General features: G+C 49.5%; 1 protein-coding gene across 7 annotated transcripts in view; it reads right to left on the bottom strand.

Moving 5' to 3' along the window:
* Hhat (hedgehog acyltransferase) overlaps positions 1 to 15,015 on the bottom strand; it is a 280,152-nt gene that overhangs the window by 32,837 nt on the left and 232,300 nt on the right. For all 7 annotated transcript variants that reach the window (XM_021242479.2, XM_004861997.4, XM_087194021.1 and 4 more), the window contains one exon: positions 13,547 to 13,691. In XM_021242479.2, the coding sequence (XP_021098138.1) occupies positions 13,547 to 13,691 (145 nt within the window). The remainder of the gene's footprint in view (positions 1 to 13,546; positions 13,692 to 15,015) is intronic.

Raw genomic sequence — 15,015 nt, 5'->3', positions numbered from 1 at the left:
CACAGCCTAGCCCTTGGTGTAAGAGAACAGAAGTGAAAGGGCAGAGCTGCCCAAACCAGCAAGTCTAACAGGTGACGCATAAAAGCACAGTAAGGCAGATGTGGCAGAGTCAGAACCATTCCGAGGTAAAGATGAGCCAAAAGGTAACCCAGCTGCCTTTGTCCACAGGTGAAGGAGAGAGATGTGAGCTCTTCCCTGTGGGCACAGAAACATGGGCTGACCCTATCTGTCCAACAGACACACATAACACATTTTGTCTAGAGAAAAGTGTTTTCAAACTAAGCCTCAGAAAGAGCTCACATATGTAATTCTATAAGCTAATGTGCAGCATACAGCCAAAGATAACCAAGCATATAAAGACAGATGTTATGGGTAATACTCAGCAGTAAAATACAGCAGACATGGATACATGGATGTTTAAAATATTCAAAGTATCAAATATAGATTATAAAGCAACTAAACGTATTATGCTTATATTTTTACATACTTGGACACTGTAATTGATAAATGCAGAATTGGAAAACAACAGACTATTCAGTGATTGATGCTTGGAAAATTGGTTATTCACATGAAAAACACAAAACTGGATCCCTATCTTAAATTACAGGTGGACTAAAGTCCCTATAATGAAAAGCAAAACTTTGAAATATTAGAAGAAAATACATGATAATGAATTTCTTTATGCCCTTAGGATATTGAAAGAGTTCTTAGATCACATAACAAAAACTAAAACTGTAAAGGAAAAATAAGGCTAAAATTTTATTACATTAATATTCAATTTTCTTCAGTAACAAAAGACATCATAAACAAAGCAAGAAGACCAATTATAGACATTTGGGAAAAGATATTTCAATTGCAAAATCTAACAAAGAAATAGTATCCAGAATACAGAAAGAACTCTTATAAGATGATGATGATGATGATGAGCGGCAGGCACTGTTCTGAGCCCTTGAAATATACATGAACTCATTTAATCTTTGCTATGTATTATCTCTATTTTGTAGATGAAAAAATAGGCAGAAAAGGGTTTGACAACTTTGGATTCAATTGTTTGGTGCTGGGGGTTGAATCCAGGACCTTTGTAACAAGCTATAGCCTCAGCCTTTAAAAACATTTTTTTAGGAGCTGGGCGTGGTTGTGCATACCTGTAATCCCAGCACTGTGAGTTCAAGACCTACCTGGACTGCACAGCAAGTTCAAGGCCAGCCTTGGACCACACAGCAAGACCTTGTCTCAAAAAGAAAATTACTTTTAAATTTTGAGGCAGGGTCTTGCTAAGTTGCTAAATTGCCCGGGCTGGTCTAGATTTTTTAAAATTAATTTTATTGGTATACTTTAGATATACAAAGTGATCTCATTCATCATATTATATTTAAAGAAACGAAAGGTAAACCTAAAAATATTGTAAAATATATAGAGAGAATAAGAAACTACAGTGGTAGCTCAGTTCATGAACTTAATTCATTCTAGGATTCTGGAAAAGATGGCCACGTTTGTGTTCATGGGGAAAGACGACCACAGTCATGTTCGTCACTGGATGCAGAGTTCACAAAAACAAAATTTTGCCAGATGCTTCTGTTTGCAAACCAATTTGTTCACTAACAAAAGCATTTGTGAAGTGAGGTACCACTGTATAAAATGTTCCCCTTTGGGAGGGAAGCTGGGCTTGAAAGACAGTATTGATTCAGGCGGTCACTGAGCTATATTGCTACAAAGCGCCCCTGCTTTGGCATTTTCCTGGGCATCTGCATATCCCCTCCAACTCAGGAGCAAAAATAGGGAAGCAGGAGAGATCTGCACTGGCCATTCCTTTCCCAAAATTCAGAACTTATCCTAAGGTGAGCTACCAAGATAAAGAAACCAACGGAGAGCAGTATTGCTCCCTTCCCAGGGACCCATTCTGAAGCCCTGGCTGAGTCCCTAAAATCTCCCCAAGAGGGATCTACAGATTCCTTTTTCCTCCTCTCCTGTCTCTGGAACCTGGCAGCTACCCTGGGCCTTGACAATCCTCACTCAGCCTCCCAATTGGCCTCCCCACTTCCAGCACTGCTCCCCTGCCAGTGAGCTTAGGGTCACCTTCACACAGAACTTTTGAAACACGGGAGCGCTCTCAAAACCCCTTGTCACCTGGCCCTCCCTGGGGACTCCGGATGATGCCCAGTCCCTGGCCAGGCGTGGCACTACAGTTCTCATTACATGGCCTTCCGGGCACCCGGTGTCCTGTGGAGCACCCAGCTCATTTGGACACCGCGCCTTGCGCCCCTGCTGCAGAGACCTGAGCAGCCTGCAGCTTCCTCGGTGTGCAGTGCAGAGCCTCTGTGCCCCCACTGAGCCCCTGACGGCACCTTCTCTACAGTGACCGTCTCACTCAGAGGGAAGGTGAAGGAGATGACACACTTGAAGGCAGGTGCTGGCTGGACGTTCGTCTTTGTTTTGAAATCACCTTGCAGGCGCATCCCTGCACCATTCATGGCTTTGTCCCAGAGCACTTGTCAAAGCACCGCGAGGCACAGCACAGCAGCTCATCTGCACGCACATCCACCTCATCTGCTGTTCGTCACCCCAGGACACCGACCGACGAGCAGGGGGTCCAGGGGCACTCTCTTCCTGCAGCTTTCTGTGAGAAAGGATCTTAGCCTCACACTGATCCACCTGACCACTGCGGGCCCGCGTCATGGCTCAGACGAGCTGAGGTTCTTGCTACGTTTCTTATTTCCTTGCTGTGCACTTTGGCTTCTTTTGGGAAAACCGCCCCACTAGCAGCAGTTTTGTGCCGCAGAACAGAAGGTGTGACCCTACCCTCGAGCAACCTTGCTGGGGGAGCTGGGTTGGGATGAGGAAAATAGTCACGACACTGGCTTCAATGTGAGAGAACTGATTATGGGCAATGACGGATAGCCAGGATGTTAAAACAGACCAGGAAGAATTCTGTTAAGCGAAAAGTAATCTGATTTGTTCCAGCTCAGTGAGAAACAGCGCAGCCCTGTAGGCAGGTCGGCGTCCAAAAGGAGCTTGGGTGCGGCTGGGCGGCAGCATCCTCAGCCAGTCATTCAGACTGACAGAGAACTCCGAAGGCAAACGACGCCTCCTCACAAGGCAGCAAAAGTGTTCCGAGTTCTCACCTAGCAGACTCAGCTTGCAACCAGCACAGATGACACTGTCTCATCCACTCTCGAGGAAAAAGAGAAGCAGGAAAAGGGAAACCAGGGCTGTCCAGGGGAAACCCCACCCCTCTGTCTCGCACGCAGCGGCCCGGCCTCCCTGGCGGCCCAGAGGCCTCTGTCCACTCTCCTCCAAGCAGGATGCAGCCCCTGGCTTAGCTCGCTGGCCTGCTTCCTTCTCCCCTTAGGAGCCGCAGGTCAACAGTTAATTCTCTCAGGTAACTTCTTCCCCTGCCCCCTGGAAAGTTCTAGCACCAAAGGGACAAAATTACTTTTTAAAACAAAACATTCAATTTTTCTTTTTTATTTTACTTCCTGGATTTTTTCTTTTCTTTTTTCAAGGTGATTAAAAGATGCAATCAGGAAGGAAAACACGTCCTGTGTTTTGCTGCCCGGAGACCCAGAAAGGGCTCCACTGAGCAGCTGCCGCATCTCCAGGCCCAGCAGCTGGAGCGTTAGTTACAGTAGCCAGAAGAAAACAAAGAGCAGAAGGGTGTGCGAGCCCTGCTCCAGCTGGTGGGTCGGGACAGTGGCTTCGGGCCAGGAGTGGGCTAGAAGCAGGGCCTCTCTGCCTGCCCTCCCAGCCAGATGCAGGGCAACACTCTGGGCCAGGTGCTCCTCCTTGCTGCGTGTTGCATATCGGATGTCCTGGGTTGGAGAAGGGTGCACAAGAAGGTGATAAATAACAAGGCAGGTGGTGGGAGTTTGGCCTGGCGTTGGTTTTTGGTGCTAGTTACTGATCTCGAGGCCTTGTGCCTGCTCACCAGGAATGCTAACCACAAGTCTACATAGAGCATGCACAGGTGGAGGCCTGGGTTGAAACCAAGGGGTCACGTGGGTCCACATTGCTGCTCACCACCTCCTCCTGCCGAAGGCCTCCTCCTTAAACTGACGTGGTCCACCCAGACAGATGGGGGCTCCCCAGGATTAGGCCACCTCTCCTTGCTCATCTTCCCATGGCCCTCACTGTGCCTCTGGCCCAGGACACCCTTGTTCTGGAATCGCGTGTGACACTGGTGACTGGATACGTGACTGCTGCCGTCCTCACCTCAGCCTGCTGGAACTTCTGTCCTGAGCACACCTCGGCTGCAAAGCCTAATGACAAAGTCAACCCCGTGCAGTGCTTCAGACTGCAGCCCTGAACTGTGCTGCTTAGAGTCACTGCCAGCCCTCCCCACTGTCCTGTGTTGGCTTCCCAGGGCTGCCACCACAAATTACACCAACAGAATGGCTCAAAGCAGCAGGAAGGTGCTGTCTCCCAGTTCTGAGGGTGCAAATGGGAAATCAAAGAGTGGGCAGGGCCTAGTTCCTCCTTCGCCCCTCCAGGTTCCCGTGGCCCCGGGAGCTCCCTGACCTGCATCAGAGTCATGCTGACACCTTCACACAGTCACCTCCCCTGGGGCTCCCCATCACCTTCCCCTCTGTGTTTGGCTCTAAAGTTTGTGCACCCAAATGTCCCTTCTTCATAAGGATATTTGGATCAGGTCACAGTGGATCAGGGTCCTCCTTACGGACTTCACTGTGACTTGTGACTCCGTAAAGATCTTATTTCTAAATAAGATCACATTTTGAGGTTCTGGGGGTTAGGACTTCAACATTCCTGTTTGGGAGACACGGCTCAAGCCCCTTGCTGTGACGCCCCCTTAGTAGATCACTCTGCAGACCAAGTCCATTGTAGCAGCACAGGCCCAGGACCTCAGCTGGGGCTGCAACAAGTGGCAGTGGAAACTGGCCCAGAGGAGGCTCCAGTGCCTCCTCCGTCACCACAAAGCTCTGGTCACCAGAACTGGGACTAAGCAGGGGCAGACAATACAGGAGTGCAGCCCTCCTCTCTTTCAACAGTGAAAAGATTTTTCCTGTAGATGTCACTGAATATTCACTGAGATAGCTGTGACTTCAGTGACACTCATGAGAGGTGACCACAGTGCCAGGTAAAATTCGTGAGGCACGGGAACATTACCCAGAGTGCATGATGGAGCTCATCTTCCCAGTAAAGCAAAGCAGCCCAGCCAGCCCCCGCTGCTGCCTCTCCCGTGTTCCCAGCTTCACCCTGCGCGTCCCACCCTAGCCTCAGCACTCAGCATCTCTGCTCACCCAGAGTGCACCAGGGTGAGATGGTCTTCTCTTCCAACTGCTTTCTTGGTCGGTGGAAGGGTGATTATCTGAGCAAGGCTTGCAAGCCGCCTAGCATACCGAGAGCCCAGAGGAGGGAAAGCGGCATGCTGAGAGGTGGTTTGTAGAGTGAGTAAGAAAAATTCTCATAGGGATGCAAACAAGTCAGGGCTGACCTAGCTTCGGGGTGAGGGCCTGCCACCCTCCAGCTGGTCCACAGGAAGAGTCAGAACCTCAGACTGTCGCTGACAGTGATGACAAGGGACATCTGCAGTGAGAACGGAAGTTTCCTGTCATGATTTAGGACTCACAGAACAGAGAGGAAAGCACGCTAAGAACATGGGATTGGGAGCCGAACAGCCTGTAAGCTCATCTGGTTTTGCTGCTTCCTAGCTGTGCAATTCTAAACAGGCTTCCTTACTTCTCTGAGCCTCAGCAGTATTAGCAGCACTGTGATGTTGGCCCAAACTGTCTTGCAGGGCTGTTGATGAGATCAACTCAATTAGTGAATGAAAAATGAATAAACAATAAAGAGTTAAAGCAGTAGTGGTGGATACTACTTAGAGCCATTATATTTAGTTAGAGGACTCAGGAAAATTCGAAGAGCAGCTATCCTAGACATGAACGCAGAGCAAAGTAAAGGAATACTTGATTATTGGCTGGGGCCAGGGCCCCACAGCCCATGCAGAATTCACCTGGTGAAGCTAGACCATGGGGAAGATCAGCTCAATCAGCCTGAATGTCCCAGTGTCCCAGAGCTCAGCAGCATGATGACAGTCCACACACCAGAGGGACCGCCTCACTGCGGTGTGCAGTGAGGCCCAGGCACAGCTCCCAGGCCAGCTCCCGTCCTTCCCCAGCCCAAAGAGCGAAGGAATCTAGATCTGTGCCTCTCACCCTTCACTAATCAGATCAAAATGGGTCAAAGACTTGGAAGAAAAAGTAGGTAAAACTCTGGCGCACAGAAGCAGAGACAAGGAACTCTGAACAGAAGCCCACTTGCACAGGAAATAAAAGATCAACAAATGGGATCACATCAAACAAAAGAAACAACCAACAGAGTGAAGAGAAAACCTAATGGAAAAAAAAATGCCAACTATTCCTCAGACAGAGGACTAATTAGTATAATATATAAAGGACTCAAAAATATTAGACCTCCCCAAACAAAAGACCCAATCAAAAAATAGGCATCCAAAATGAATAGACAATACTCAGAAGAAGTACAAATGGCCAATGGGTACATTAAAAAAGTACTTGGCATCTTTGGCCATTTGATAAATGCAAATCAAAACAACACTGAGATTCCATCTTACTCCAGAAAGAATGGCTGTCATCATGAACTAAAAAACAAACAAACACTGGCTGAGGGGAGAAAGCACCCTTCTATGTTCTTGGTGGGAGTGTGAACAACTGCAACCACCATGGAAATCAGTATGGAGGTTCTTAGAAAACTAAAAATAGAAATTCTGTTTGACCCAGCTATACTTCTCTGGGTATCTTCCAAAACGAGTTAAAGCCATTATATTATGGGTTACATAATATGATGTATTACCATATTACAGGGATACATGCATATCCGTTTTATAGCAGCACAACTCAGCTAAATCTTGGAAGGGGCCTACATGCCCATCAACAAATGAATTGATAAGGTAAATGTGGTATTTATACACAATGGAGCATTACTCAGCCATAAAGATACATTTGAGTCACTCACAGCAAAATGAATGTATCTTGATACACACTGCTGAGTGAAATAAATCAGACGCAGAAGACTAAATATTGCATGGCTTCTCTTATATGAGAAACCAGAAGTATAAATAATGTAGAAGTTAAACAAAATATAGATTCTAGGAAACAGGGAGGTAGACTTTGTGGAGACTGGGGAAGACAGGAGGGAGAGGAAGGGAAGGGGAAATAAAAAGGATCAAAATGCAATATGCACACATACCAATTCTCACGGTGAATGTGTTTATTATGTATTGTAAACTCGGAAGAAGAAAAAATTCTTCATTTTAACTTAGGAAAAAACCCAAAGGTGCAGAAGAGTCCATTTTGTCACACGGAAGGCAGAGAAAACCTCTGCATGTAGGTAGAAGAGGGAGGCTGGGCCGACCGTGCAGCTCCACCCAGCTCCCGCTTCACAGGGCCGCTGCCAGGGCTGCACTCTGGGGCCAGCGCCTCTGTGCCCTCTGAAGACGCTGCTGCAGCAGCCTGGAAGGATGGCGAGGTGCACGCTTTCCTCCCTGCTGCGTCAGCACCCTCGGCTGCATGGTTCTGCTGCTCCGTCCACCAGAAGGTGGAGTCTGTCTCCCCTTGACTTTGGGTTGGTCTGAAGGTTTGCGACATGGTTTGGTGAAAGCAGTGCAGCAGAAGTGACAGTCGAAGCCAGAAAGGGCCTTGTGCACTTTCTGGCTCCCACATGAATGAGCGTCCAGGTGGACAGGCACTGAAGGATAAGCAAGCAAGCAGAGCTCTTGCCGGGAGCAGACCCAAGTCAGCCTCTGGCCCAGGGGAGGCTCTGCCTGTGAGAGCCTGGCTGAAATCAGAGTCCAGCCCAAGGGGGGCCCATAGGTGAATTCTGAGGCTCCCAGACCAGTCAGCCTTCAGCTGGAGGAGGCTGCTGGACCAAGCAAATGTGTGCTTTGTATGTCATTGAGTTTGGGAGGGGTTGGCTATGCAGCATCAGCTAACTGGTAAATATTAACCCAACCACTGTCTGGTGACGAGTGGTACTTCCGCTCCTTTGGGCTAGGGTAAGAGATGAAGTGGGGTGCAGACAGCAGCAGGGCCTCTCTCCCTGGCACAGCAGTGTCTCAGGCTGGGTTACAGGAGAACAGCGGGACTCTGCAGTGTGAACAACATGACTCTAAAGAAACTGATTTTCAGATCCTCAAGCTCCACACACACACATGCCTCTCCTGCAAGATCCTTTATCTGATTTTACAAAGAAAAAGCAAGCCTCTGACCCATCCCTGCCTTATCCCGGGACATTGCTCCCCCATGGAATAACCGCAAGAGGACTGGCCCGGCAAGCTGAGGAACTGGGCATCACCCTACTTCTGTGTGATATGGATGGGAAGACTGGGGGCGAGGGGAGATCACTGATGAAGGAAAGTGCAGAGGCTCCAGACATTGTATGTGATGCATCAGCAGAAATTCAAAATTATTCCGCTTGTACTTGACTAAGTGTGTCTACAATATGTGAGTCTTTCCTAGATGTTCTACATGAAAATACTTCAAAATGTCCCCATTGTCCACCAAACAAAGAAGTCTGAGAAGTCCTGGAGAGCAGGAAGGTTCCACATGGCATCACAGATAATGACATTTCAGTGTCCTCTGGTTGAAAGCCCTTTTGATGAGTCAGAAACCCCTCAGTCTCAATGTGACCCAGGGCCCTGCTGCGTGAGGACTCCCCGCCTGCCTCCCGGGCTCTGCCTGTGACTTGGCCTGAAACACTTTCAGGAAAATGGGTCCCTGAGACACCTGGTAGCCACATGGTATAGGAGAAGGCCTTGGAGGGTCCTAAGCTCAGACCCCAAGGATGGCAGGAGTGGGCCGGCGGCCCACCATGCAGAGACATCGCTTAGCCCAGCACTATGTGCTCGCTTCACAACCGACACCGCGGCGGGAAGCTCCGGCTCCTCAAACCCTCTAGAACTCTCCGAGGCTCCAGGGAGGAGGCGGCAGAATCGCTGAGAACCGTGAGCGCTGCTCACAGCTGAGGTCGAGAAGGGAGGCAGGATGAAGTGGTCACAGGGTGGCCTCCAAGGGCTGACATCTGCCCTCTATCTTCTCTCCTCAGTGGTGAAATCTGACTACCAAGAATTTAAGAAGATGTGAAGGGAATGAGTTTCTATTTAACCACAACCCTCCAAAGCTGTCGGTGTGACACTTCAGTTCAGCCTTAAATCGTCTGTCCAGAACTGTTTCAGTCAGGGGATGAATAAGCCGTCTGGACAAGCTAGTCATCAGGGAGAGGATACACTTTCTCCTCTCAGCTAGAAACAGCACGCAGACGTGGGGAGTGAAAGGTTCTGAGCTGCGCAGGAAGGCTGCCAGTTCCTCCCTCACTGCAATCGGGAGAAAGAAGAGCCACGAACCACGCTTCTCCCGGCATGGAAAGTGGTCGGCCGGCCGGCGAGGGAGCTGAGCACTGAGCTGCTGAGGGAGGTCTGCCCATGAGATTGGGTAACAAAGAGACCACACACACTGCGAGGAGAAGTCAGGCAGGCAGGCCAGCGTTTGTAGAGCAACGTGTCTCCGCCGAGGCCGGTCAACGCAGAGCCCCGGATGCAGGGTCTGGGGCCCCACCCCTCGGGAGACATTTCCGGTTCTTCTTCTTTTACAAACCCACGCTTCCTTGCACAGAAACAGACTTTCCGGAGCGAACACCATCCTGACCCAAACACTACAAAGCTTTCAGCCCTCTGAGAGCCAGATATGCTCCCAGTGCCCACACGACCCTCTGGAATACCTTTCCTGCCCTTCTCTTAGCCTTACGAAAAGAGCCTCACAAGGGCGCTTAGGCTGCGGCTGGTTTATGGGGACTGGCTTTGCAGGGCCGAGTTTCAAGGCACAGCGCTACCTGTGAATTACAGAGCAGTACCTTGTCCAACTGCCCGTAACTCACGCTTCGGTGTTGAGGGTTAAGACAGACAGGAGGAAGTCTTGCCATCCACACGTGCTTTTGAGAGATAAGAGGTTATGTAAGAAGCACCTAGCACAACCCAGCACTGGCCCCCAGAGTGGAACACACTCCTAGCCATGAGCTTCTCAGACCCATAAAAATTGTTCAAGCAGCTTGAAGCAAATTTCAATAGTAAAATTTGGAGAGATTTTAAAAGCAAAAATACAAATTCCTAATTCTCTACTGAATTAACCTCAGCAACACAGGTAACATTTGATAAAAAACGTTACGTGTAGGACACAGATAGTGCCTGGGTTTGCCGCTAGGCATTCCTGCCTCCCACTTTCCTGGAGGACAGAGCAGGTGCCCAGCAGAAAGGGAAGGGCCCAGTGTCACAGTCTCACATCTACCACCCACATCACCTGAGACCAGGGCAGAGATTTTTACGGAGGTACTATAACAAACTCTGCAGCCTAGAACGAACAAACCAGTGGCTAAATTTAGTGAACTAAAGACAAGGAGATACTGACCTCAAGATGACTGCTCCAAGCTGAGAGAAGCCTTCCAGGAACATCACTGCTGCTGGAAAAGGCTTCCTAAGAATTAGCAAGGCTGGACCTTCTAAGACACGTGTCTCTCCATATCCCATTGGCTGAGAGGCACTTGCAAATCTCAGTAATCACTGTCCCTTGGATACCTGCTCTGCCAGGACTCCCCGAGACGAGATCTACTGGACAGATGCGGTGCTAGGGGTCCTCCTGCTCACTGCAGCAGGTCTCAGCCCTCCAGGTGCAGAGGGTCCCCTTCCAGTAAACCCTGAACCCACACACTAAGCCTACATGCTCTCCACCTCCCACAAGCATCCCTCACTGCACTGCACTTTCTAATGTGCAGAGAAGGGTCTCAGAGCAATGATAACTGAGCAAGTAACTGAAGGAAGAGGCCAGAGACCAACAGGCCGTCCAAGTCTGGGCCCATTTCCCAGCAGCTATGTGTGTAGGTCAACAATTCGTTATCCAAAACCTTTGCAGCCAGATGAATTACAGAGCTCAGATTTAACACCCTCATCAGAGCCTGAGGAAGCATTCTATAGACTCATTCATTTCCGGTTTTGGGCACCAAAACATGAATATTCACAACAATCTTCTACCAGTTCAAATTATTATAAGGTGAAATCCAGGCTAAAGGGTAGGCGGCCTGGCACCACTTGGTTCATGTCCTTCCGAGAGACAGCTAAGCCCAGTCTGCCAGGGACAGAGGCTCCCAGCAGGAAACAGACAAGCAGGCAACTGGCCAGAGCTGGTGGGCGTCCTAACTGAGAAGGCCCATAGGACAGACCAGCCAGAAGCCGCGTGAGTTCAGCTGGAGAACTCCCGATGGAGAAAATGCCTTCCAAGCTGAGCCTCCCTGGCCTCAGCACCCAGAAGAAAAATGATTTCAACATATTTAGGAAATCAAAGTCTGCAAGACTCTGCCTACATCCCCAGAGGACAGTGTCCCGTCATGGGCCACAGAAGGATCCCCATGCAGCTGCAGACCAGACTTCTCACAGCCCTGATCTGGTGTGACAGGTGCCAGACAGGTCAGGCTGCAATCTTCCTGCCTTCTGGAAGCAGAAAGAACTCCTGTTAGCTGCTGCCTTTCTCTCTGCCCCAGGGTTGGCCTCCTGCCCTGTTCTCATTTCATTCGATGAAGCTCTCTGCTCACTGAATCCACTACCGTGGCCTCACCTGTGATCTTCATGCCCTTGGCTCTCATACCTCAACCATCAGTCCACCTCTTCCCAACTCCAACTCATTTCCCGCTAGTTATCACATGCCTAAGACTACTGATCCACACTGTGAATATCTGCTCATGTCCCTGCATCTCCTGGCCTGGTACTTGTTTGGGCTGCTCATGTGGCAGGCTCATTCTGGCCAATGGCGCATAAAGACAAATGTCATGGGCCATTTCTTTCTGAAGTTTTATCGATGAGTGCATAAGCCCCATGTTCTCTTCTCCTCCATGATACAAGAGCAAGATGGTAGAGAATCAAAAATGCACATCTTGAATCATGGCTTAGAAAAAGTCATTGGATTTGTATTGAACTGCGATAGAAACAAACTTCAAAAGTGAAAAATGGCCAAGATTTGAGTTTCTGGTGGAGCAGCCAATTTTAATTACCCAAACACACTGGCAAATTACTACTTTTAATGCTCCAGTTTAAATGTCACCTCCTCTGGGAAGTCCGTCTTTGATGGGAAGCCAGTCACTCCATTCCATCGCCTCTGGCAACTCGCTATGCAACTCGCATAGCAATGGTCTCAGTCAACTGCCACATTTCTGTTTGCGTATTTGGCTCCCACATTTGTGTATACTTCCTCCTCCTTCCTTGCATGATCAGTGCCTTGCCACTAGCCACCACCCAGTACCTATGATTTACTGAAGCAAAAACCAGAGCCTTCTTACTAGGTGGTGAGCAAACCCCAAATCAGCATTTTCCCCAGAGCCACAATGAGAACAGCATTGTGCTAGGTTCTGTGGGACGAGGCAAGCAAAGTAAAAGCCACTGTCACCTCCTCTGTCTTTAGAGCCTTTGCAGCCACTATGTCCCATCTGTACTGAAGGACAGCTTCCACTTAAAAGGCACACAGTCTTCTCAGGAGCTATCAGCTGAGACATCGCTCAGCAAGCAAAGAGGGGACTGTTAGTGACAAGATTGAAGTAGAGCAGCTCTTCCGAGGCCCTCGGAGTCTGCCTCTGCCCCCTGCCCGCCGAGCTGAGATCCCTGAGCTGGCAATCAGGAACCGCGCAGCTGCATCAGGTTATTTTTGGCATGAAAGAGCTGCAGCAAAAGCACAGTGGCTTCTCAAGGACCCAGATGTGGAGATAATAAGCCAGCTGTGTGGAGTCATGTCATCACCGCTTGCCAAAGCGTCTCAAAGCCCAGAGCACAACACCACGCCACTGGTCAGAGAAACGGGGCAGGGGGATCTGTTCTTTCAAAACACAGTGAACTGGCTTCAGTAATGGGCACTGTGAGCAGCTCCACATCTCCCAAGTCCCTGAAGAGAGCGATGTCTCTCTCGGTCCCAGCGCAAAGGAAATGAAGATCAGTTATTATGATGTCGTTTGCACAACTCCACATACTAGCATTTTACCCGCTGGGGGTGTGCTTTGCCATGGACCTTGAGTCGGTCCATTTAGTGTACACTACATGGAGATAGACAGCTGGTTTTTAGGCACAAATATCCACAAAAACCATGGCCACACAGGCACCATGCCCACAGCCTCAGGGGAGCACACCAGGACTTCTAGGACATAATTCCAGGAGGATGTTTGGGGAAGTAAAGGGAACAAGATTAGATTCTGCATTGTCCTGGAGGCTGGGATATAGAAATAGTAGAGAAGATAAGGAAAAGGTGTTAAGTTCAAGAGAGTTGGGGCGGTGGATTTTGACTTTATGTCACATGTGGTAGACAGGAGGTACATCAAAAATGGGGAAACAAAGTCAGAGGTATGCAGGAAATTGTTGCTGGCTGACACATTTCTAGGTCACATACCACGAACACAAAAATGAGCAACTCTCCCAAATCCCATCTGCGATACCAAATGCACACGTGGAAAGCAAGAAATTCAGTGCACACAGCACTGTCTGGCAACTCACCTTGCACAAAGATCCTGTCCCAGTAGGTTCTCCCAACCTGACTGCCCCCAAGAAACACCAGGTTGAACAGGATCAGCATCGAGGTGGAACAAGACGCCAGGGCAGCATGGAGCCTGCGGCGAGCTTGTGGGGAGAGGTGTCGGGCCTACGAGGAAAATGGCAAGAAGGATCTCATCACAAGGGTGGAAGGAATGGGCCCGAGACATCCTCTTGTGCCAGCCCAAAGCGTCTCTTCCCAGCCCTGAGCCTGTCCTCCTGAAATGGCTCTCACAACTTGTATCACTGCAACAAGTACATGTTGGCCTAAGGGCTGTACCTGCGATGACACCTCCTCCTCCCACACTGCACAATGCAACTACTGTAGCCAGTTAAGACTTAGCAGGATGTGAGGGATCTGACTGCAACACCTGTTACCCCATTGATGGCCAGGGCTGATCTAGCTGATCTGGCCGAGGAGGATGACCACCCTCGACAGAGGAGGACCGTTTCCTGGGTCAAGGGTATAGAGTAGCTGCACTCCCTTGCTAGAACCTCCAAACAAGCTCTCAAGACTTAGCTGGCCTCACACCCCACCCTTTGAGACAGTTCCACATGTGGAACACATCTGTGTGTAAATCTGTAAGTGTTCTCTGTGATGACCAGTAGAAACAGCTCCATGTCAAGATCAGAGCAATCAGAGGTCCAGGTCAGAGTGATCATCTGATTTGGGCCAGTTAAATTGACCCTTATGAGCCTGCCAACTGCCCCATAAACCTGCTGGACTACTAGGAGGGGGTCCCATAATGAGGGTGCGGGAGAATCAGCATGAGCCAACCTGCTTCTGGACTCAAACTCAGGACATACATTTCCCTGACAGCACAGAGCCACATCTGGGAACAGTGGTGATCCCAGCACCAGAAGCACTGAAGGCTGGAGGAATGTTTTCCAACAATAATGATAAAGGATGCTGCTCCTCCTTCCACTTCAGTCTACTTCCAATATTTCTTCAGGGATTGCATAAAGCAAACAAAGCCTTCCTTCATCACTGATCGTTCTGGTGGCTCCTCTCAAGTGATGTCACCACGTGTCTCTGCAGTGTGTAAGCCGTCGGGATGTCCCTGGGACTGCCTTCACAGTGAAAACCATGCACAGCACTGCAGCCCCAGCTTAATCCAATGGCACAGAAAGGAAAGGGAATGGTGGGGCCAGAACACCCCGCAGTGTCCCAGACACCTCTGGGGTCACCTGCATCCTCACATCCGCTCTGCTCCAAATCACAAACTGAAATCCAAGTGGTCAACTAGCAGAAGCCTCTGTAGTCCACAGCAGGAAAAGAGGACTGAACCAGAGGCTGAGTCCCTGCTGGGAGGTGTGCTTATTTCTGGGGACCTAGCTATGGATCACCTGTGGCCACTCTTTCAGAAATAAGTGAGCTTCTCCTGAAGCTTTGTGAAGGTTTCAGTCTAGAGAAAGGAGATCCTGCCCCTCCT

This window comes from Heterocephalus glaber, unplaced genomic scaffold (assembly GCF_053883595.1).
Source record: "Heterocephalus glaber isolate CG9 unplaced genomic scaffold, H.glaber_assembly_v1.0 deba00001600, whole genome shotgun sequence".
Taxonomy (NCBI): domain Eukaryota; kingdom Metazoa; phylum Chordata; class Mammalia; order Rodentia; family Bathyergidae; genus Heterocephalus; species Heterocephalus glaber.
Note: the sequence above shows the minus strand (reverse complement) of the source record. Positions and strands in the feature narration are given on the sequence as shown.